The following is a 24,002-nucleotide window of genomic DNA, read 5'->3' as shown; positions in this document are numbered from 1 at the left end:
CTTTTAAATAACTCACAGATGAAAGAAGAAATCACAATGGGAATTAGAAAATATTTTAATAGAACGGTGAAAAATATGACACATTAAAACGTGAGATGCAGCTAAAGCAGCGCTTAGAGGGAAATTTATAGCTTTACATGAATACATTATAAAAAAGAGGAAAGATTTAATTTAATGCGTAATATTTAGCATGTTGTGGAACTGCCAGACTGTTTTTCCAAAGCAGCTGTACCATTTTACAGTCCCATTGCCATTGGATGAGAGTTTCAATTTGCTCACATTCTTAACTGACACTCATTATTTCTTTTGATAATAGCCATCCTGGTGTGTGTGAGATGTTACCTCATTTTGGTTTTGATTTGCATTTCTCTGATGACTAAATGATGTGAGGCATCTGTTTATGTTAATTGCTTATTGTCTTTTTTTATATCTTTCAGAGAAATGTCTGTTCAATTTTGTTGCCCATTTTTAAGTTTTTTTTTTGTTGTTGTTGATTGCAATAGTATTTTCATTTTCCAGATGTAAGTCTCTTATCAGATATATTATTTGCAAATATATGATTTGCAAATACAGTTGACCCTTGAAAAATGTAGGAACTAGGGGTGCTGAACCCCTGTACAGTTGAAAATCCTCATGTAACTTTATAGTTAGCCCTTTGTACCTGCAGGTTCAACCAACAGTGGGTCAGGTAGTAGTATAGTATGTATGTATCAAAAAAAATTCCAAGTTTAAGAGGACCCCTGAAGTTCAAACCACATTTGTTCAAGGGTTAACTGTATTTTCTTCTATTGTGAGTTGTCTTTTCACTTTCTAGATAGTAATCTGTTATTAATATGTTAATAGTTATTTATATATTTCTGGTTACAAATGTAATATTTTTTTATGTTCCTTAATTCTCCTTTCTTTTTTCCCCTACCTCTATACCTCTCCCCCATTCCTCTACTGCTTTCATTCTCTTATTATTCCTATGACAACTACCTTTTACTTCATGTACTTTTTTAACGCTCTCTCCTCCATACTCTGTGAATCCATTAGCTTACTGAGAATGAAAACTAGAAATTAGTCACTTTCCCCCTAACATTGCCTGGTAATTGATCTCTTATGAACTGTACCTATTATCAATTTTATGTTATATAAATTCAATAAATATAAAAATTAATACACAGTATTATAATTAGCATAAATAAGTATGCTTTCTATAATTACTTTAAAATTACATAAAGTGGTGCTTGCTTCTAAGATCAATTTGCAATAAGTCTATATTTAGGTGGCTTTGGTTTCAATTGTTAAACTCTTTCTTTTTTTTTTTTTTCTTTTTTTAAAGATTCAAAATGGATAGTATAGAAGAACCTCAAAAAAAAGTCTTTAAGGCTCGAAAAACAATGAGAGTGAGTGATCGTCAGCAACTTGAAGCAGTGTACAAGGTCAAGGAAGAACTATTGAAAACTGATGTCAAGCTGTTAAATGGCAACCATGAAAATGGAGATTTGGACCCAACCTCACCTTTGGAAAATATGGACTATCTTAATGACAAGGAAGAGGTGAATGGCATTGAGGATCTTTGTTTTGACCCTGAAAAAAGCAAAGCAGAATGGAAAGAAACACCCTGTACCTTAAATGTTCATGTAAAAAGCAAGCAGGATGATGACTTAAAGTGTGAACCTTTGTCTGCCAATAATGTAAGTCCAGATCTAGCCTCTAAACTGACTGCTGAACCATCTTCTGGTGATCCAGCTTCTGATCTGGCTACTGGAGGTCTGGGGTCTGGAGATTCTGTCTCTGGAGACCTGGCCTCTGAAACATTAACCTCTGGTGATCCTGCTTCTGGTGACCCTATCTCTGGAGATCTTGCCTCTGGTGAAACAGTCTCCAGTGAACTGGTCTCCAGTGAGCCAGTTTCTAATGAACTGGTCTCCAGTGAACCAGTCCCTGGTGAGTCAGTCTCCACTGAACCAGTCTCCAATGATTCAGCGTGTGATGATCTGGCCTCTCATGATCTTGCCTCTGAATCACTGGCCTCTGATGATCCAGGCTCTGGTGATCTGACTTCTAGTGATCCAGCTTTTGGTGATTCAGCCTCTGGTAATCCAGCCTCTGACGAACCAACTTCTGAGACAGCCTTTGACCCCACCTTTGACCCAAGTTCGGTACCAGCCTGTGAACCAGTTCCTGAAACTGATAGTACAGAGCCCAATAGCAATAATGGTGATGATTTTCTTCAACAAAATAGAGACAATGAAAAGTTAGATCAAGTTTTCTCATTTGATGAGAAAAATAAAGCTGATAGTAATAGTGATGCTGATGCAGAAGCTCTTGAAACAGATGATACAATTATTTGTTCAGATCTGTCTCCTGAAAAGAAGTTAGAAGAAGATACAATCACAGAATCTGCTCTTGGAGAGGAGGCTATATCTAGCAGTGTGGAGATTGACCACAGTGAAAAGAATGAAGAAGAAAATTCTGCAGACCTTATAGAAACCATTAGTGAAGATGTTATAAAAGATGACAAAAATGAGAATATCCTAGAAAATACAGATTCTATGGAGACAGATGAAATCATTCCTATTTTGGAAAAGCTTGCACCTGCTGAAGATGAACTCACTTGCTTTTCTAAAGCTTCTCTCCTTCCAATTGATGAGTCAAATCCAGATTTGGAAGAAAAGATGGAAGGTTCTTTTGGTTCACCATCTAAACAAGAAAGTAGTGAGAGCTTGCCAAAAGAAGCCTTCTTGGTCCTCTCTGATGAAGAGGATATCTCGGGTGAAAAGGATGAGTCTGAAGTTATATCACAAAATGAGACATGCTCTCCAGGTTAGCCTATTATTTATCTTTTAAAGATTTTGATTAGCTTTAATAAACTGCTTAGTTAAACATTCTCATAAAGTTTTAAGTTTCTTTTAGTTACGGAGGAAGTTGAGAATGGTGGTAACTAGAATATGCTCTTTGGAGAAGGCGATGGCACCCCACTCCAGTACTCTTGCCTGGAAAACCCCATGGATGGAGGAGCCTGGAAGGCTGCAGTCCATGGGGTCGCTAAGAGTCGGACATGACTGAGCAACTTCACTTTCACTTTTCACTTTCATGCATTGGAGAAGGAAATGGCAACCCACTCCAGTGTTCTTGCCTGGAGAATCCCAGGGACGGGGGAGCCTCGTGGGCTGCCGTCTAAGGGGTCGCACAGAGTCGGACAGGACTGAAGCGACTTAGCAGCAGCAGCAGCAGCAGCAGCAGCAGAATACTCTCTAAACTTGACAGGTTCTTAACTTCACAGAATTCAGAATTAACAAAGATGCACTCTGAGAGCAGCATTATGTAAAGTTCTGAGAAGGGAGATTAAAAAACGTAGAAAATATTACACTTGCTCATAAGAATCTTGTAGACTGGAAATAGAGATAAGATGGACCAATATAACACTGTGATATAACAATTTCCAGTACATAATTAATCAAAATTCTAAAAGTTGTTCTTGCTATCATTTACCAACTGAATAATTTTGAATCTATTATAAAAGCCTACATTTAATTTATTTTTTTCAAGTGTGACAAATTCCATTTTACAATTTTCCAATTGAAATCTGATTTTTTTAATATTCTTTGTCCAGGGAATGATACCATCATTGCTGGAATTCAGAAACCTGGAGGCATAATTATGTTTGATAAAGACTATCCATTTGCTTCCTAAGCATTCTAGATTCTACCTAATGTTTGATTCATTTTCTAAATGATCATTTTCTATTAACTTAAATCTCATTTGATTATGTTCCTCTCTTTGGTTAGATCCCTATTACTTTTAGGATCATTTCAGACTCCTTGTATAAAAACTGTATAAACTTCATGATTTGGTCAATGCTTGTCTTGTTATTGCTAGAGAAAAAGGGAGAATGAGAAAATCCTACTTTGCTTTCATGGTCAAACTCAAGCATCATTCCCATGTGAAACTTTCTCAGTTACTTTCAGACTGGCATGAGTACCTTTATGTTTCCATTGTGTCACATTCTCTTAGCCTTAGAGCCCTGTGAGTGGAGTGACCTTGTAATAAGAAACACAGCATTTGGTTTTAGTTTGTTTGAAGGAAAAAAAGAGGCAAGACACAGGATTCCCCCACCCCACCCCAGTATATCATACTTACATTTCTTTTGGAGATAGAAACTTTCCCCTTATTAAAGGTGACTTTATTTCCAAAGAGCATTCATTCATTTATTAAACCTGTATATATAGAAAGGCCAGGTTCTTCTTGGCTTGGTGATTTAAAGGTAAAATTTATTACTTGCCCTGAGGATTCTGACAAGAATTAAACCACAGGCCATTAAATACAAGGTTGTGAATACAGTAATAATGTTAAATTGGTAGGCTGGGAGTTTAGAGGAGAGTAACTTTATGAGATATAGATGTATTCAGGGAAGCACTTTCCTTTCACTATCTGTGTAACATAGAGTTTTAATGAAGATAATCCCTCTTAATTGCAATTCCATCCTACTTGCTCAGGTCAAAGATCTTGGAACGATTCTTTTTTTGTTTGGTTCATGTTCCATACCCAGTCTGTCAGGAAATCCTGTTGTTGCTGCCTGCACAATAGGTCTAGAATGTAGTCTCTTCACATCATCTTCACTGCTATCACTTCTGCTCTGAGCCATCATAATCAGGCCAAAATAATGCTTGGGTCACAGGTAGTGCTCAGTAAATGTTTGTGGAATTAAGTAAGTAATTCATAATATAAGAAATATAAGAATATTTTAAGTAATATAAAGAAAAGTATGTCATGGAGGACCTTGCATATAATGCCGAAACATACTAACACTGGGGAACCATTGAATGAGTTCAAGGAGAGGAGAATAACATGATCAAATTTACATTTTGGAAAGATAATAAGTAACAGTGTTTAGGGTGAACGTCACTCATTTCTCAGCTAGTATAGAGAGAGTAGTATTAAAAGTACCTTTTGTTAGTGAATATAAGAAAGAGCAAATTGAAGCTTTAATGGGTTTATACGTTTTACCTTTATTCCAGAATCTAGACTATTGGAGACTATCCCTCCCACACAGTGCTGTTAAATGCAGCAAGATGAATATTAAGCTACCCCTATTGCATACTTTGAAAATTCAGAGTTGGGTTTATTTTTGGTTACTTACTTTTAGACTTTTATTTGGTTGTATGCTGTTAACAGAGTAAGTTTAGTAATAGATTTAATTTCTTAGCTAGTAACTGAACTTTTATTTTCTGTCCCTGGATCCAAAGGAAATTTTGTTATTGTAGATTAAAGTATAGTTTCTTATCTGTTCTTTGTTCTTTTTATGTGGTGGTAGAATCTGTTTCATGTCGTATTTGTTGCTGTTCATCTGTCGAGGTATTACTTTCTTCAGATTCTTTATTCTTGACTACTTTTTAGTATTTTCAGAACACAGAATTGTAAATCTGGCTTTTCCCTCTAAGTACTAATGCTTGTGGCTGTACTAGTAGGAAAACATAAAACTCTTATTATTTCAGACACTTCTTTAGCAAATTTGTTTTAAATGTAGCAGTTGTGATGTATATTAGCATCAATAAAAAATAATGAATGATATCAGAAAGCAAATAGAAAAGCTGTTTCAGGTTTACAAGATAGAAAAACCTAACAAATGATTGCAGCTATTCCTACTGTATAATAACTGATACTAAATGTTTAGAATCATAGTCTGTGTAAAAAGACTAGGAAAAGAAAGGTTTCTCTGTGGGAACATTACAGCAACACTAGAGGAGGTATACACATTAGTTGTACCTTTCATGTATTTTCCACACTATACTCTCCTGGAGCTACTGTTCCATCTTTCCTGTCCTTCAGTGCCACTCTTCAGGTTACGTTAACAAAGCTAGCACAGTTTCATCTCTTCCTATTTACTCTCTAACTTAGTTGAATTGTGATTTCCATGTTGCACAGAGTCGGACATGACTGAAATAACTTAGCAGCAGCAGCCTCCTACTTAATTTTTCTCAGTGGAGTGACGTTGATGCTCCTGTTGTTGAATCCAGGGACATCCTTTTTTTAAATTTTATTCTCATACTTAAATGATCTCTTAATAACAATCCCTCCCTCTTGAGATTTTCCTTAGCTTTCAAGCTACTGCATTCTCAAATTTTTCCTCCGTTTTTGCCTTTATCATTCTGTTTCTTATGGAGAAATGAAAGGGAGAGCTCTTCTGACTACTTGGCTTTTTAAAATTCTTTAAACATTGTTATTTCTTAATATTTTTGAGGAGAATAATCTGTTTTAGAGTAAATAAGATTTTATACTAAGTTCTGACATAATTTCCTTCCAGATATTATTTCATATTTTAAAAATATCTGATTGATTTATTTTTCCCTCTTTGCTGAATCCTTAAGATAAATTCAGTTCGGTTCAGTCACACAGTCATGTCCGACTCTTTGCAACCCTATGGACTGCAGCACGCCAGGCTTCCCTGTCCATCACCAACTCCCGGAGGTTACTCAGACTCATGTCCATCGAGTTGGTGATGCCATCCACCATCTCATCTTCAGTTAATTTATTTATAAATTAATCTCATCCTAATTTATAAGATAAATTAAGTGATCATAAATGCTAATCAGGATAATTGCATGGGAATAGAATTTAAGATTTCTAATTTTGCTTTAGGGAAAGTGATAGAATTGCCATGGTTTAGGCAGTTAAAATTATTGTTAATTTGTTTTCACTGTTTACTGTATTCAGCTAAAATTCTTTATTATCTCAGCCCATTAATATTCATACCTATTCGGATTTTCTTTATGGAACCTCATATTCCTATACATTGGTGTGGAAGTTGCAGCATTTTTTTATCAAGAAGTTGAGGAAGATCAAAGATAAAACAAGTTTTGGAAAGGGAAATGTGAGAGTAAGGTCAGATTTAAATGGCTGTTGTTGCCCATGTTAGGGCAGAGGCTTGGACTGTCTAGGAATAATTAGGAGTAGATACATTACCATATGGCTGGAGTAGGAAATGGCATCCCACTCCAGTATTCTTGATTGGAAAATTCCATGGACAGAGGAGCATGGCAGACTGCGCTTCTTGAGTTCTCAGAGATTTGGACATGACTAAGCATGCACACATAGATAATGTCTATATGATCATATAGACATTAGTTGATGTCCAGTCAGAGTTGAAATCAGCTCAGAGTGAGTATAAGTGAGTGAGAGGAGGTCCAAGAACTGAGCTCTTTGTAGTCCAGTGATTAGAGACTGGGGAGATGAGAAAGAACCAGCAAAGAGTACCAAGAAAGAGCTTCAGCTAGAAAGAAAATTAGGAGATTTTGTTGTCTTAGAAAGTCAAGTAAAGAATGTTCTGAGAAGGAAGGAAGAACTAGCTCTATGTATGTATCAAATGCTGCTGTTTGTTTAGTTAAGGTGGAAGAGAAATATTTAATGACCTGGAAATCATCTGTCACCTTGACAAGGGGTAGTGGAGTTGAAAGCCTATTTGAATTTCAGAGAGAAAGGAAGAATTGAAGATAATAGAATGTAACTTTGCCCCCCAGTTTTGCTTTAAAAGGGAGTGCAAAAACTTACTGTGGAAGATACATTATTTGGAAATTTGTATTAGTTAAATGAAGCCTTTAAAAATGTTCTGGAAAATATATTTTACCAGTAATACCACATTTTTCTGACATTTAATATGTCTTGTGAGATTGACCTTTACATTGGCTATTTATGTTCCTGCTGCTGCTGCTGCTAAGTCACTTCAGTCGTGTCTGACTCTGTGCGACCCCATAGACGGCAGCCCACCAGGCTCCCCCGTCCCTGGGATTCTCCAGGCAAGAACACTGGAGTAGGTTGCCATTCCTTCTCCAGTGCATGAAGGTGAAAAGTGAAAGTGAAGTTGCTCAGTCGTGTCCAACTCTTTGCGACTCCATGGACTGCAGCCCACCAGGCTCCTCCATCCATGGGGTTTTCCAGGCAAGAGTACTGGAGTGGGGTGCCATCGCCTTCTCCGATTTATGTTCCTAGTATCTATAAATTGCTTGTTTTATCTTCTTTGCCCAATTTTTTTTTGTGTGTGTGGATTATATTGTCTGTAGTTAGTCTGTAGGAACTTTTTGTTTTAAGTGTTTCTCATAGGGCCATTCATCTAAGGTGGGGAGTTGGCAGACTATGACTGATAAGCCCTAACTGTTTTGGTTAATAAAGTTCTGTTGGAACATAGCCACATCTATTTGTTTATGTGCTACATATTTTTTTATCAGTAGTTCCCATGGTAAGTACAGAATCGACCAGTTGTGTCAGAGACCATAGAGCCCACAAGATTGAAAATACTTATGTTTTGACCATTTACAGAAAATGTTTGTCAGGTCTGACCCAGGGCAATGGTTTTCTCCATATTTTTTTGGAATAAAGTTCTATTCCATGTAATTCTAAAAATGGGGAAGTAACCCCTGATATAAATTGTGTCTTCTTATCCTCTACAACACAGTTTTCTACCATAATTTAAGTGAATTATATTAAAGATAACTCTCATCAGAAAGATTTGTCTCAGCTCTTTCCCAAGGTTTTTAGGATTACCAAAATTACAAGTTTTGGTACCTGCTCTTAATTTACTGTCTCATGTGGTTGAAAGAAAAGAATACCACAGATGGAAATGCATATGAAAGCATGTCAATATATGAGGCTATACTCAAGATGGGAGAGATTACAGCAGAAATTGTGGATGAGGACAGCTTCTAAAAATCAAAAACAGTCTTAACCTAAGTATTTGGATAAGTTTTAGGAATCCCAGAACCTACTCTAAGTTATATATAAACCTGTCTGTGTACATAGGCTTTTGATTATTATTCTGAGTTGATGCAAGTTCACTTAGATTCTGTCTAGGCTTTGTGAACAATAACAACAAAAAAAATTAAAGGAGTCAGACACAACTGAGCAACTTTCACAACATGTAATCAACATTTTAAAATAAGGTATTCTTCTTTTTCTTACAAAGTCCTCAAAATCCAGTTTGTGTTTTACTCCTGCAGTCTCAGTTTGGACTCGCCACATTTGAAGTGCTCAGTAGCCACGTGTGGCTAGTGGCTCTGCTACTGGATAATACTGAAGAGCCCGTCCCCTGAGAACCCTCAAGTTCATAACAGTATGGTTTTTTCTCCCTGGGTTATTGCCTTTTCCAAATTCACTGACTTCAGAGTGTCAATAAGGTGCCTGTGAGCGTTCAACCGAACATACTTTATAATAAACTATAACTCCAAAAGAAAGATAGGGCCTTACTCCTTTCTGTAGATACTGTTAATACCATTTTTTTTAATCCCAAATTCTTTATTAAGTCAAACGCGAGCCTAAATTTTAATTATCTTTGGCTATGTTTAAGTCCTAATAAGTGTTTAAGTAGTGAGAATATAGTCACATCTTCTAAACATATCTGGAAAATGGGAATTGGATGATAAGAGGAGTTTTTTGAATAAAATCAAGGAATTGCAAGCTCAGCTTGACATCTCTCTCAGAGAAGAGGGAGAGTAACATACACATAAGAGAGGCAGACCAAACCAGGCCAGTTTACTCTGCTGTTTTCTGACCGATTGAAGTTACAAGGCTAATTTTGTCCTTTGGTGGTATGATGGTTTGCTGAATAAAGACTAGGTAAATCTTAATCTTAAGCAACCCAGTTACTCTGGAAACTAGGAAACTATGGGAGTCACCACCCTTAGTATTAAAGACAGGAAAACTTGGAAAAGTAAATATAGTAAATGCTTTGTAATGAGTGTGTAGTCTGCAAGGGAGCAAAACAAAACTTTCATTTCATTGAACTGAGGTTCAGGGGTGAAATCTTAAAAACATTTCTCATGAGCATAGGGTGGTAAATGGGAAGTTAATTTTCTAATACTCATGTTAAAGTTTAAAAATAGTCTCAGTAATCTTTGTATATATTGTATCAACATTCTTGTTTTACTACTGTCACATTTTACAGATTTATTGTTTTAATATCTTAGTGTGAAAAATATTGTAATAGATTCATCAATGATCCTCATCTTTGCCTATTTTCACCTAAAAATTCTTTTTTTTTTTTTTTTTTAACCTCAGCTTCTACTTAGTATTATTGCCTGGAGAATTCCATGGACAAAGGAGCCTGGTGGGCTATAGTCAGTCCATGGGATCACAAGTTGGACACAACTGAGCGACTAACACACATACACACACTACTCAGGGCTGTTGAAACTAAAATCCTGGTGTTTGAAGCAGAAATGCTTTATCAGAATCTTTATATAGTGCTATATGCACATCATTGCTTATTTAATTTTGGTTGCAGTATATGATGAAATATGGCATGTTTTATTGAAGCTAAAGGATATAAGGGAGAAAAATAGAACCCAAGTTTATTAGTGATTAGTTCTTCTCCCCTAAATGTTTAAGTTAGTTGAGGAGCTATAAATTGATTGACCAAAGGCCATTCCTGGTGCCTCTGGAATTTTCTTTGTTATAACATTGCAGTTATATAGATATCTTTATAAATACTTTTTGGTCGCATTCTTTAATTGTTAGCTTTTATATGCCTCTTGTGAAAATTACTTGTGCTACATGGCTTCAGTCATGTTCTATTCTTTGTGAAGCCAGCCAGGCTCTTCTGTCCATGAGATTCTCCAGGCAAGAATACTGGAGTGGGCTGTCATTGCCTTCTCTGAATACTGTTTATAGTGTAGGATTATTTGGAGGATAAGAAGTAATGTATGTCAAGCACCTAGCTAATTTAGTTGTTGGCACTGGTATTGAAGTAGCTAATACTTTTCAGTAAAACTTTTTTTTAATCTATAGGATAAAAGATATCTTTAGGATAGACTTCACCTGTCCATAACCATTAAAATAGTGATTCAGCCTATCTGGTCAAAAATATTAGGTGTTTTGAGTTTGTCAGTAATTTGTGATTTTTTTTTTTGTATTTTTTTGTAATTAGTCACAACTAATGCTTTAGTTTTAATAACTGAATATAAAGGAGTCTAAATGCACTGTAGTAGCTGTTTTCACATCTATTGATGATGGTAAAGTATTAAGATATTTTGTTTTAAAATCGATATTTTTTTTTTCCATGTTAAGAGTTTATTATATACTTGCAAGAACATTTAAAGCTAGACTTGGTCATTGATTTCCACCGGTTCGTGCTCCTTTTTTTATTCCCAATATTTTACATTTTGAGACTGATTTCATAAAATATCATTAGCTGCATAATTATACCAAAAATGTAAATTATTATGAACTGTTGATAAATTATATTGGAAGAAATTTTCCTTTTCTATTTTTGTTACAGAACAAATAGAAAGCAATGAAAAGGACAGCAAACCTGAGGAGGAAGAGCAAGTAATACGTGAAGATGAAAGACCTTCTGAGAAAAGTAAGCATGTACAAGCAAACCTGAAATTGTTTTAAAAGTTGTTTCTGCTTTTAAGGCTGTAGAAAATACTCTTCTGTCCATGAAATGATTGTAAAATTTTTCAGTTTAAGTAAGCCATAGTAAAATCATTTTGTTGATGGTTAACTCAACTATCTTTGAAGGTGTTAATTATTTCATGTGCTTTATTGTTTTGCTTATTCTTTCCATTGTTCCATAAGAAAGATTTAAGCTTACTATTTAGTAAGGTACTATCTGAATATCTTGAGAGAAGTTTAGATTTTCTTTTAGGTCATGGGCCTATAGGAATTTTATCTGAGGTGATATGGCAAATGAAAGTAGGTATCTCAGTTTATTTAAAGTTCTTAAGCTTTGTGGGAAGGGGAAAACAGTGTTACTGAATGTCATTAGGTTTACGGAAAGATCACTGGACCAGAAGTCAAGAAATTGGTATTCTGTAACTCTCTGTCTTACTGCTCTCCATCTGTGCCTGTATAAGTTATAATACAAGAGAAGTTGTGGAATAGAATTGGACTCTAAATCAGGCATGTAGACATGGACATAGGGTGAGGTAGAGAGGAAGATGTATGGTCACATACTGCCATTTTTCTTTAATAAGTGTGGAGATTTTAATATTTTCCTTCTTACATATTCAAAAAGAAACCAGATAAAACTTGCTTATGATTTCATGAGTGTTGTCAGTATTTAAAGCAAATTTCTAAGTGAAGGTCTTTGAATATTTATTATTTACCAAATTACTTTCCTAATAACATTAATTTTATTATTTTTATCAATATATATTTGCAATTTCTTAAGATATGTTAAGAATAACTGTTGATATGTTATTTTCCTAAGGCTAATGATCAAGGAAGAATTTTTCCTAAATTTAGTGAGGAAAAAATTTTACTGAGGGGAAAGAATTAAGTACTTAAAGCTATGCACAGTTGTAGAAGTATGCGATGTGAGAATGCATACTGAGAAATCTGTGACTTGTGAATGAATGCTCTATTTTGTCAGAATTCATATTGTATATAGAATTTATTAAAAGGAATGAATTTAAGATGATCTCATATTGTTAGTTCATCTTCCATCCTAATGGGAAGATTTTGAGGAAAGAATGTTCTTTGTTCATGTTGTTCGTCCATTTGCTTATTTAGCCATTAGGAAGTTCTAGCCAAGAGGAAGTTAGCATATTGAAAATCACTTCAAGTTTAAAGCTAAAAGCTATCTACTAACTTTTCTGATCACAAAAGCAAATGATTGAGAATCCTGTTTTGTAGATAGAAACAATATTTTCCTGAGGGTGGAAAATAAACATTAAAGTCTATCTGTAATAAAAGCATCTGACTGGTGTTTAATAAAAACATCTACTTTTTCTTCTCAGGTGAATTCTTTAGAAGAAAACGTTCTAAGTCAGAGGACATGGACAATATACAGTCCAAACGCCGGCGATACTTGGAAGAGGAATATGAGGCAGAATTTCAAGTAAAGATTACAGCCAAAGGAGATATAAACCAGAAGCTACAAAAGGTGTTAGAGATTATAAGTTAAAACCATATTAAATAAAAGGCACCACCATCTTTATTCTTCTAGGTTTTTGACTTTACTCTGTATTTTATTGACATATTCAGATTTCTCATAGAAACAAAGAACTTGAAGCATGCTGCGATTCATGGGGTCGCAAAGAGTCGGACACGACTAAGCGATTGAACTGAACTGAACTGGGCTTATTACCCTTAATTTAATTCTAAAATTCCTTGTGACTCTTTTGAAGCTGAATTGTTTTTGTTTTTCTAAAGATATGATAATAATCATCAAAATGGGAGAGAAATTATGACTTCTTATTTGCTTTATACAAAACTGAGCATCAGTTTTCAGCTTTTTTTTCCTTCTACACTCCATTCTAGTAGGAACATTAGAGTCTCATATGTTAACAATTTTAGCTTTTATAATTTTTTTCATAAGCTGGTTTCATGACTATAAGTCCCTGCGTTCTAAGCTCTTTGTTATGTATTTTAGGCTTAGTATTTAAAAATGGTATAAACAAGGCTCTGGAAGGACTAGGGAAAAGGAATATTTAAAGTATAGGCATTGGAAGCTTCTCACTATATGTATTAGACTAGAGATAGAAATAATGAAAATATGAAGTATTTAATATATTTTTCAAAATGTGTTCATAAATGTTGACAAATCTTTTTTTTAAGAGAAGAATAGGAGACGTGGGTGAAATTAATTTTTCGAATTTTACAGATTTAATGGTGAAATTATAAATAACCTAGGCCATGTTCTTCTACTCAAAGTGTAAATATCCCCATTAGAGAAAGGAACAGAGAGACAGTAAAAAAGTGGCTTTTTTTCTCTCGGATCTTTTTATCATATGGTGATAATAATACCAGTTTAGTCTTTCTTTTAGAGCTATTAGAAATATGAAGATAGCTATGTGAAAGGATTTTGAAAACATCTGTGTATACTGAGGGTTTACTCCTCTAGGAAAGTGTTACTTGATTGTGGTCCGTGGATACACAACATGTGTCCTCTCTATGGGTCCATAATGAGATAAATATAAAAAATGTGAGTAAATTTCGTAGTGTAATGAGATTCTTAGTGTCTGCTAAAAATATCACCTATAACAGATTAGAAAATATTAAAATCTGGTCCTTCACCTTGTTTCCTAAATCACAATAGAGGGTATGGGAGGAAAACATTAAAACTTCAATTTCAAATTGTTTTAAAAATTTCACCCTCTGGAAATTTTCTATTTTTAGTACATTTTATTCTGTTATAGTAGATATTCTATATAGGCAGAAGTAGAGGATTTCAACAGATATCATTGTGTTATGGATGCCAGTATTTTTTTTAAACAAACTAGCTAATGTATTAGTACTGTCTTATTAGTACTTCAGAATATTTACTGTTTGCTGCTTGCTTGAAATTCCTTTTTTGTAACAAAGAAATATATATTTTTAGGTTGTACAGTGGTTACTGGAAGAAAAATTGTGTGCACTGCAGTGTGCTGTATTTGATAAGACATTGGCAGAATTGAAAACACGAGTGGAAAAGATTGAGTGTAACAAGAGGCATAAAACAGTTCTTGCTGAACTACAGGTTTGTACAGTAAATTGCATATCCACATGTCATCATATTCATAACTCACTTTCTGGTATATGTTTTCCAAGTTGACAATAAAGTATATTTAACTTCTAAGTATTAGGAATAAAAGGAATCTCTATTAGTTTGCTCAGGCTGCCATTAAAAAAAATACCATCAACTGGGTGACTTCCAAAACAGAAATGTAGTGTGTCATAGTTTTGGAGGCTAAAAGCCCAAGGTCAAGCTGCCACCAGGCTGTAAGAAAGAATTGTTCCATTTGTCTCCTCTAGCTTCCTACGGTTTACTGACAATCTTGGGCATTTCTTGTCTTGTGGAAGTATCATTGTGATTTCTGGCTCCATCTTCACATAGTGCTTGTGTCTGTATGTGTGTCTGCTTCCAAATTCCCCCCTTTTCTAGGGATACTAGTCACTCTGGATGAGGACCCACACTATTCTAGTATGACCTCATCTTAACTATAGTTGACTTTTGGACAGTGTAAGGGTTAGAGGTGCTGTCCCCACTGCCTGCAGTTGAAAATCTGTGTACTGGTACCTGCCTCAGAAAATGAAGAAATTCATAAATGACTCACCCACCTCAGTGAACAGTTCAGTTAGAATCAGAACTCAAACCCTAGTTCCTTTGATTTCAGTTATGGTGATCTCTAATTGAACACAGACTCTCACTCAATGTAAAGATCTGTAGAATGAAAATATGAATAGTATATTTATTGAAAAAAATTTCCATGTATAATTGGACCAGAAGCTGAATATAGATATATTCAATAAAAGATTCAACTCCATGTTGTTCAAGGGTCAACTGTAATTACCTCTATAGTTACCTATTTCCAGATAAGCTTGTGTTCTGATACTTGGGGTTCAGACTTCAACATACTTTTGAGATGTGTATCAACCCATGCCAAGCCTCAGAAATCATCTTAGTAGTGCATCTTCAGTGTTTTTTCAGTCAGTGAAGAGAGGCTGGCATCATCTAAATGCTGTTAAGTACTAAATAATGTTTGCTGTGATTCTTTTTATATTAATCTATTTCCTCCAATGAATTTTATTTTTAAAGACATTAGTTTGTTGGTCTGTGTTTATGAATGATTGCTACTTTTAATTTTTTATTGAATATATCTATATTCAGCTTCTGGTTAGTTGAAATGGGCACATGGTAGCATGCGTTAGTAATTAATTTGATTCCAAGATTAAGAAACTGGGAAATTTCATCAGTACATTCATTCTATCAGAAGAGAATGTGTGGTTTCTATTTGGTATAGGTTGTCTGAAATACAAGCATTGTCTCAGATGCTGACTTGAAAACCACTTATAGAGCCTTAAATAAGGGAGAAGTGGTTCATGACAATAAAGTTGCACAGTTGAAAGCAAATTGCAAGCAACTGTGACTAGATTTTAGGAATTATATATCTCAGCCAACAAGTTTAATTTTTTAAAATTTCATATTGTAAATTTTATTTAAAGTGAGACTTTGTTAATAATAAGGTAATTGTATAGTTATTTTATAATTCATCATTTAGGACAACACTATTTCTGTTTCTTACCTTTAGCGGGTCCTTATATAGTTAGTGATAGTGTTGTCTAATCATTACATTTTATTTTACTAGTACTATTTAGAATGTTGAATTAGAACCGAAAATGTTGGAAGATTTAAGAGAATAATTTCATTCATAGTTTGTTATCATTCCCATAGCTGCATCTATGATTTTGTGCTTTTAGAACCTGAGATTTTAACTCTCATATTTTTAAGCTACAAGTCTGTCTTTAACTTTTAATAAGACTTTGCACTTGAATATTTCTTTGTAGCCTTAGAATCTTAATCTTTCCAACATCAAACCAATCATCTTCTCCACAAATAAGTCATGTTGTGGAGTTTGCACATTGTTCCCCTTACTCAAAATTCTTGAATTCTTAGAAAAATCTTCAAGGAATACCTTCCCATTGTTCCTTTTATTCACAGTTTTTCAGTTCTTGGAAACTGATTCCTCTGTATCACTTCACATATACACAATGAGTTGCCAAATTAAAACTTTTTAAATTTCTTATAAAAGTCTGTCTTTTATATCTTTTAACTTTCTACAAGGCCATCATTACCCAGTTCCTTGATTATAATAGCAGCCTTTTACATGACCACTTTGGTACTGCTTTTTACGTCTTTACTGGTCCTTCTCAAGCATTGTATTCATCTTTCTAAAATGCTGCTTGTTAATTCTCTTCTGTTCTTTACATATTTTGGATATTGAATACTTTGAAGTACATGATTTATGACTATTTCACCCACTCTGTAAGTTTTCTTTTCACTTTCCTCTCTTGATAATGTCTTTTAATGCACAGAAATTTTACATTTTGATGAAGTCTTGTAGGCAGCGTAGAGTTGGGTCATGATTTATTATCCACTTTGCCAATCTCTGCCTTTTAATTGAAGAGTTTTTCATCTCTTTACCTTTAGTTACTGGTAAAGAAAGATTTAGTCCTACCATTTTACTTGTCTTTCACCTTTTTTGTTCCTTAATTCCTACATTATTACCTTCTTTTGTGATTTTTTTCTAGTGAACCATTTTAACTCTCTTCATTTTTCTCTTTCTATAAAGTTTTTACTTTTTCCTTAGTGATCACTCTGGAGGTTAAACTTAACCTCTTGAATTAATACCTATTATACAAAAAAGTATACAAAACTTTTCTTTCACAGTCTTGTCCTCCCATCTCTCTGGTGAATTTCTTAAATTTCAGTTATTGTACTTCCAGCTGCAGAATTTATACTTGTTTAAAAATATATAATATCTGTCTCTTTACTCATATTCTCTCTATTGGACATTTTTTTCCTTTTTTTTTTTTCCAAGTTCTTTCTCAATAGTATCCTTTAGTTTTTTTTAATAGATTTAAAACCGTTTATTTAAAGTCTTTGTCTAGTAAGTTCTATGCCTGAGCTATATTTCTGTTAATTTTTCTTTCTGTGACTAAACCATACTTTCTTATTTCTTTGTATATGTTCTAATTTGTTCATTGTTACTGTTTAAATGAATATTTTGAGTATTGCAATGTGACAATTCAGAAAATCAGATTTTCCCCTTCTATCCAGGGTTTGCTATTGCTACCTGTTGTTATTTGCTTGATTAGTGGGTTTTTTAAACAATTTTTGGAGAGTATATATTCATTATTGTGTATGGTCACTGAAGTCTGTGTTTTGTTAACTTAGTGGTCAGCTGATATTTTGACAGTTAACTTAAATGCTCAGACAGTAAGGAATCCACCTGCAATGCAGGAGACCTGGGTTCAATCCCTGGGTTGGGAAGATCCCCTGAAGAAGGGAACAGCTCACTCCAGTATTCTGGCCTGGAGAATTCCATGGACAGAGTAGCCTGGCAGGCTACAGTCCATGGGGTAGCAGAGTCAGACATGACTGAGCAACTTTCACTTAAATGCCTGGAGCCTAAAAAAGTAAAAAGATTACTGTCTCAAATCTTTGCAGATTAACATTGGGGGACTTGTTCAACACTTAGGTTAGACCATTTACAACCTGTTTTATCACACTTGCCTTATTCTTCTCTTCCTGCTTGCATAGATTCTGAAGGCTAGTCTGAGGTGACAGCTTAGGGTCTTTTCAGGCCACTTGTGAGCTAGCATTCTGTCCTGAACATTCAGATAGTCTTCTCAATTTCCTGAGATGGATGAGAGCTTTTAAAGCCCCCTTCTGCCATGTGTCTTCTTTCCCAACCTTTTCCATCTCGGACATTTCTTTTCTTTTTTTTAATACTTTTTATTTTATGTTGGAGTATAACTGATTAATACTGTTGTGTTAGTTTCAGGTGGACAGCAGAAGGACTCAGGTATATATATATATCTGTTATTCTCTCCCAAACGCTTCTCCCATCCAGGCTGTCACGTAACACTGAGCAGAGTTCCTTGTGCTCTCCAGTAGGACCTTGTTGGTTATCCATTTTAAATAGTAGCAATATGTACATGTCTGTCCCAAACTCCCTAAGCCTTTCCCATATCCCTTCCCACTGGCAATCATAAGTTCTTTCTCTAAGTCTGTAATTCAGTTTCTGTTTTGTAAATGTTGATTTGTATTATTTCTTTTTGGATTCTGCTTGTAAGAGATGTCATACAATATTTCTCCTCCTCCGTCTGACTTTACTCTGTATGAAAATCTCTAGGTCCATCCATGTGGCTTCAATTGGCATTATAACATTCATTTTTATGGCTGAGTAATACTCTGTTGTATACGTGTACCAGATCTTCTTTATCCACTTCTCCCTCAGTGGACATTTAGGTTGCTTCCATGTCCTGACTGTTGTAAATAGTGCTGCATTGAACATTGGGGTGACTGTGTCTTTTTGAATTATGGCTTTCTCTGAGTATATGCCCAGTAGTGGGATTGCTGGGTCATATGGTAGTTCTATTTTTAGGTTTTTTAAGGAACTTCCATGCTGTTCTCCAGGCTTCCCTTGTGGCTCCGCTGGTAAAGAATCTGCCTGCAATTAGGAAGACCTGGGTTCGATCCCTGGATTAGTTTAGGAAGATCCCCTGGAGAAGGGAAAGGCTACACACTCCAGTATTCTGGCCTGGAGAATTCCATGGACGGTATAGTCCATGTGGTCACAAAGAGTTGGACATGACTGAGCGACTTACACACACATAGATACCATTCTCTGCAGTGGCTGTATCAATTTACATTCACATGAAGAGTGTGAGGGATTTCCTTTTCTCCACACCTTCTCCAGTGTTTGTTGTCTGTAGATATTTTTTGATGACTGTTCTGAGCAATGTGAGGTAATATCTCATTGTAGTTTTGATTTGTGTTTCTCTAATAATTGGTGATGTTGAACATCTTTTCATGTGTTTTTTGTCCATCTGTATGTCTTTTTTTGAGAAACGTCTATTTAGGTCTTCTGCCCATTTTTTGATTGGTATTTTTTTTGTTTTGATATTGAGCTGGATAAGCTGTTTTTGTATTTTGGAGATTAATCCTTCATCAATTGCTTCATTTGAGAATATTTTTTCCCATCCATGTCTTTTCATCTTATTTATGGTTTCCTTTGCTGTGCAAAATCTTTTAAGTTTAATTAGTCCCATTTGTTTATTTATTTATTTTTCATTATTCCAGGAGATGGGTCAAAAAAGATCTTGCTGCTATTTATCTGCCAGTAGGTTAATTTTTGAAAAGAAGCATTTGAGTACTGTAGATGTAGCTTCCCTTGTGGCTCAGCTGGTCAAGAATCCACCTGCAATGCAGAAGATCTGGATTTGATTTCTGGGTTGGAAAGATCCCCTGGAGAAGGGAAAGTCTACCCACTCCAGTGCTCTGGCCTAGAGAATTCCAGACTCATATGTACTATTGGTTAGGGATCTTCTGTGATTTATAGATATGTTTACTATTAATATATAATTCTCAGTGAGAAAATTAAGTGTGGTCCCAATTATTTTAAATAATAAATGCAAGCACATATGTTCAGAAATATGCTGGTTTGTGAGCAAGGAGGAAAAAAGCCAATCCTCTAAAACCAAGAGTGTTTACTTTGAGTTTTGAAGTCAAGGATTATACAACAACTTGTCTTATTTTCTTGCTGTTGACTGGCTTCTGAGAACCCTATTACCCATAGATTTCTTATTATGTATGCACAGGTTCCTTTTTGATACTATAATGCCATTTGATTTCTGTCTCGTTTTTGCTTTTTTTAGGCGAAGATAGCCAGGTTAACCAAACGCTTTGGAGCAGCCAAAGAAGATCTTAAGAAAAGACAAGAAGTAAGAATTTCTATTCTTGCATAGTTGATATTTAGCTTTAAGTGGTAAACTTAGGAGGTGCTGACCTAGAAGGAAACAAGTCTGAAATTTTCTTTCATATTATGTACTTCCTGCATGTTGTTTCTGGAACTTCTGCTCTAGAACTAGTCATTAACCTTTTCTAATCCTCACTGTTTTCATATGAACATCAGTACATGTAATATGTATATGTAAGGCATTCTTGAAATTCTTGAAATATCCATCTTTAAAATTAAGCTTTGGGGATTTGCCTTACCATGTTTCTCTCTGGTATACCTTGGAGATACTGTGGGTTCAGTTCCAGACCACTGTAGTAAAGCAATTATTGTGATAAAGCAAGCCACAAGTTTGTTTAAAAAAAAAATCATTAAAGAAAAAAATACATAAATGTTACGTTAATTCTATAGTCTATTAAGTGAGCAGTGGTATTATGTCTGAAAAATCATTTAGATACGTTTTAATATACATACCTTAATTAAAAAATGCAAAACATAAAATAATTGCAGTAGCATCAGAGATCACTGGCCACAGATCGCTATAGACTGTAACACGGTCTCCCTAGTGGCTACATGGTAAAGAATCTACCTGCCAGTGCAGAAGATGCGGGTTTGATCCCTAGGTCAAGAAGGAAATGGCAATCCACTGCAGTATTCTTGCCCGGGATAGCACATAGACGGAGGAGCCTGGTAAGCTACAGACCATGGGATCACAGAGAGTCAGACACAACTTAGTGACTAAAATAACAACAAATAGCAGGATAATAATAATGAAGAAGTTTGAAATATTACCAGAATTACCAAAATGTAACACAGAGACTCGAAGTGAGGAAATGCTATTGGAAAAATAGTACCAAGCTTGACGCATGTTGCTGTAAACCTTCAGTTTTTAAAAAATGCAGTATCTGTGAGGTGCATAAAGCAAGGTATGCCTGTATTTGCCACTGTGGTAGTTTTAGTCTATTATGTCCTACAAAATAATTCAGTATTACACGGCCTCAAGTAGCCCAGTTCTCCTCTTCCTTTCTTCCTCCATGTAGTTTAGTCCAGGTGTTGTAGCATAGCACAAACTGTGGTCTGTAATTACACTTTGCTTTCTGTTGTTTCCTTAGTTATTCTGTAATATGGATTTTTAGTATAGCATTGTACATTGCAGTATTGTTTTTAGTTGAATTTCTTTTCCTCTTTTTTTCATTTGAGCAAGTTATATTTCTTTGTGTCTTGATAACTTTATTGCCTGGTACATAGTAATTTCCAGTAGTAGTTTTTTTCAGTAGTAGTCATTATTCCTATAGATATTTCTGTCTTGAATCATTTTCATATCTTCTTTACTTGACTTTTTAAAACAACTCATTTTGAAATGATAGATACATAAGAAATTGCAACAATAACACACAGACTCCTATGAACCCTTCACTCAGCCTCACTCATTGGTGAAATCTATACCCATAGTACATTATCAAAACCAAGAAATTAGTACAGTTCTATCAGATAGTTTTGTAGACTTTATCAGTTTGCTTCAGTTTTTACATAAATTAATTCTGTATATCTGTGTGTTTCTCTGCAATTTGATCTCATGTATAGATTTATGTAACCTGCCACCACAGTTCAAGATACAGTCCCTTAACACACAGGGACACCCTCCTGCCTCTCTTTTACAGTTTCAACCTTGCCTTTACCCTACCCTTACCTCCTGTATTCTGGCAGCTACAAATCTGTTCTGCATCTTTATATTCTTTGAACTTAATTTTTTAAGCTCTGACTTATCTTTTCTTGAACAACTGACAGTTGTTTACACAGGCTAATCATCAAATCCTTAATTTGGCCCCAGCCCATGGGGTCGCTAAGAGTCGGACACGACTGAGCAACTTCACTTTCGCTTTTTACTTTCATGCATTGGAGAAAGAAATGGCAACCCACTCCAGTATTCTTGCCTGGAGAATCCCAGGGATGGCAGAGCCTGGTGGGCTGCCTTCTATGGGGTCGCACAGAGTTGGACACGACTGAAGCGACTTAGCAGCAGCAGCAACAAAGATTTTTTTATTATGGTCTTCACTGATGTAATTACTTTTCTGATTTTAAACTCGAGTTTCTTAGCTTTAAGAAAAGGTGGTTTCTTTTTTTTGTCACACTATAAAAGCTATTTTTTCTATTAGAAAATTGGTATAAACCTTTATTTGCTATGCCTGAACTAAACATAGGGGTTTGAAATTTTTCCATTGTTTTTTTACAATATGATTTTCCATTTTTTTCTTTTCAGCCTGTGTCTGAACTAAGTAGTGTTGCCCACCTTGTACTTTTCCAGTGTTTGTGCATATCACATTTATTATCAGAACTGTTTTCCAGGTCTTACTTGTTTAGTTAAAGGAGATAGGCAGAGACCTTAAGATATACAGATGAAAATATTACGATCGCTGAAAAGTTTGTCTTGAAGAGCTACAGTAAGTATGGAAAGAAGGACAAAGACTGTGTAATTCCTAAAGATTGGAATAGATTAATTTGAACAGTTAGTATGTGTGGCACTTGAAGAAAATGTTAAGGTAGTATTCAGTCTTTTAAATTGTGTTACTTCTTTTAGTTTGTAAGGCCAGTTTTAATTTTCAAAACTTGGATATCTTTCTCACTCATTCTTATTACTGTTTTCTTCTTGTGAGAGATATTTCTAGAGAAATGTCAAAAGATTTTGTTCTTCCATCTTTTAATTTCCTTTAATTATGGTTTCCACTATAATTTTACATCTGTCTTTCTAGGCTTTAAAAACAAGACACAAAAGAATATTGAGAACTTTATCCCCCTTACCAAAATAACTAAACAAGCAATACCACTTCAGATTCTTTTCTTCTGTTTAGATTTGCTCCTTGGTCCTCTGATATTAATCAGTTAATAGCAAATCCCACTATTCAGATTTGTCTTTAAACATTTTCTGTTACTTTCTGAAAGAAAAGAAAATCCTCATAAGCAGTTTGCTATTAAGACCATATTCATGTTTAATCTATTTTAGGGCTTTATGACTGATATCTTTAACTTTCATCCTTTCTATCTTTTTTTTTTACTATAAAAGAAATATCAAGATACTTCTCTTCTTTATGGAAATCAGTGACATATAATTGATTCTCAAATTTTAGATTTAATCTAAATCCTCCATTTCAATTTTTTATTAAAAATAATTCTTTTTATTTTAAATGTGATAAAAACTTAACATAAAATTTACCATTTTAAATTCTACAATTCAGTAGTGTTAACTGTATTCACATTGTTGTGTAACATATCTCTAGGAATTTTTCATCTTGTAATACTAAGACCTCCATAGAACAACTACCATTTCGCCTCCCCTTTAGCCCCTGGAAATGATCATTCTACTTTGTTTCCATGGTTTTGACTTCTGTAGATATCTCATAAGTGCAGTCACACAGTATTTGCTTTGTTTATCTTATTTCACAAAGCATTATGTTCTCAAGGTTCATCTGGGTTGTTGCATATGACAGGATTTCCTTTTTTAAGGCTAACACTTCATTGTATGTATATACCACATTTTCTTTATCCATTTATTTATTGATGGATATTTGGGCTGGTTTCAACTTCTGGCTCTTACAAATAATGCTGCAATGACGTTGGTGTGCAGATACCTCTTTGAAGTCAAAGTTTTGGATATTTCTACCCAGAAGTGAAATTGCTGGGTCATTTGGTTATTCTGTTATTTTTTGAGGAGCCTCCATATAGTTTTCTTTTGCAGTCACATCACTGCTAACGTCACATTTAGGGCTTCCCAGGTAGCTCAGTCAGTAAAGAGTCTTGCCT

General features: G+C 34.8%; 1 protein-coding gene across 10 annotated transcripts in view; it reads left to right on the top strand.

Annotated features, from left to right (window-relative positions):
* Nucleotides 1–24,002, top strand: part of ATF7IP (activating transcription factor 7 interacting protein) — a 114,883-nt gene that overhangs the window by 52,410 nt on the left and 38,471 nt on the right. For all 10 annotated transcript variants that reach the window (XM_060413383.1, XM_042247505.1, XM_060413385.1 and 7 more), the window contains 5 exons: nucleotides 1,325–2,811; nucleotides 11,255–11,338; nucleotides 12,720–12,865; nucleotides 14,303–14,440; nucleotides 20,125–20,190. In XM_060413383.1, the coding sequence (XP_060269366.1) occupies nucleotides 1,332–2,811; nucleotides 11,255–11,338; nucleotides 12,720–12,865; nucleotides 14,303–14,440; nucleotides 20,125–20,190 (1,914 nt within the window). In that variant the 5' untranslated portion in view covers nucleotides 1,325–1,331. The remainder of the gene's footprint in view (nucleotides 1–1,324; nucleotides 2,812–11,254; nucleotides 11,339–12,719; nucleotides 12,866–14,302; nucleotides 14,441–20,124; nucleotides 20,191–24,002) is intronic.

Source organism: Ovis aries, chromosome 3, assembly GCF_016772045.2.
Source record: "Ovis aries strain OAR_USU_Benz2616 breed Rambouillet chromosome 3, ARS-UI_Ramb_v3.0, whole genome shotgun sequence".
Taxonomy (NCBI): domain Eukaryota; kingdom Metazoa; phylum Chordata; class Mammalia; order Artiodactyla; family Bovidae; genus Ovis; species Ovis aries.
The sequence above is the reverse complement of the archived record's forward strand: the minus strand, read 5'-3'. Positions and strand labels throughout refer to the sequence as shown.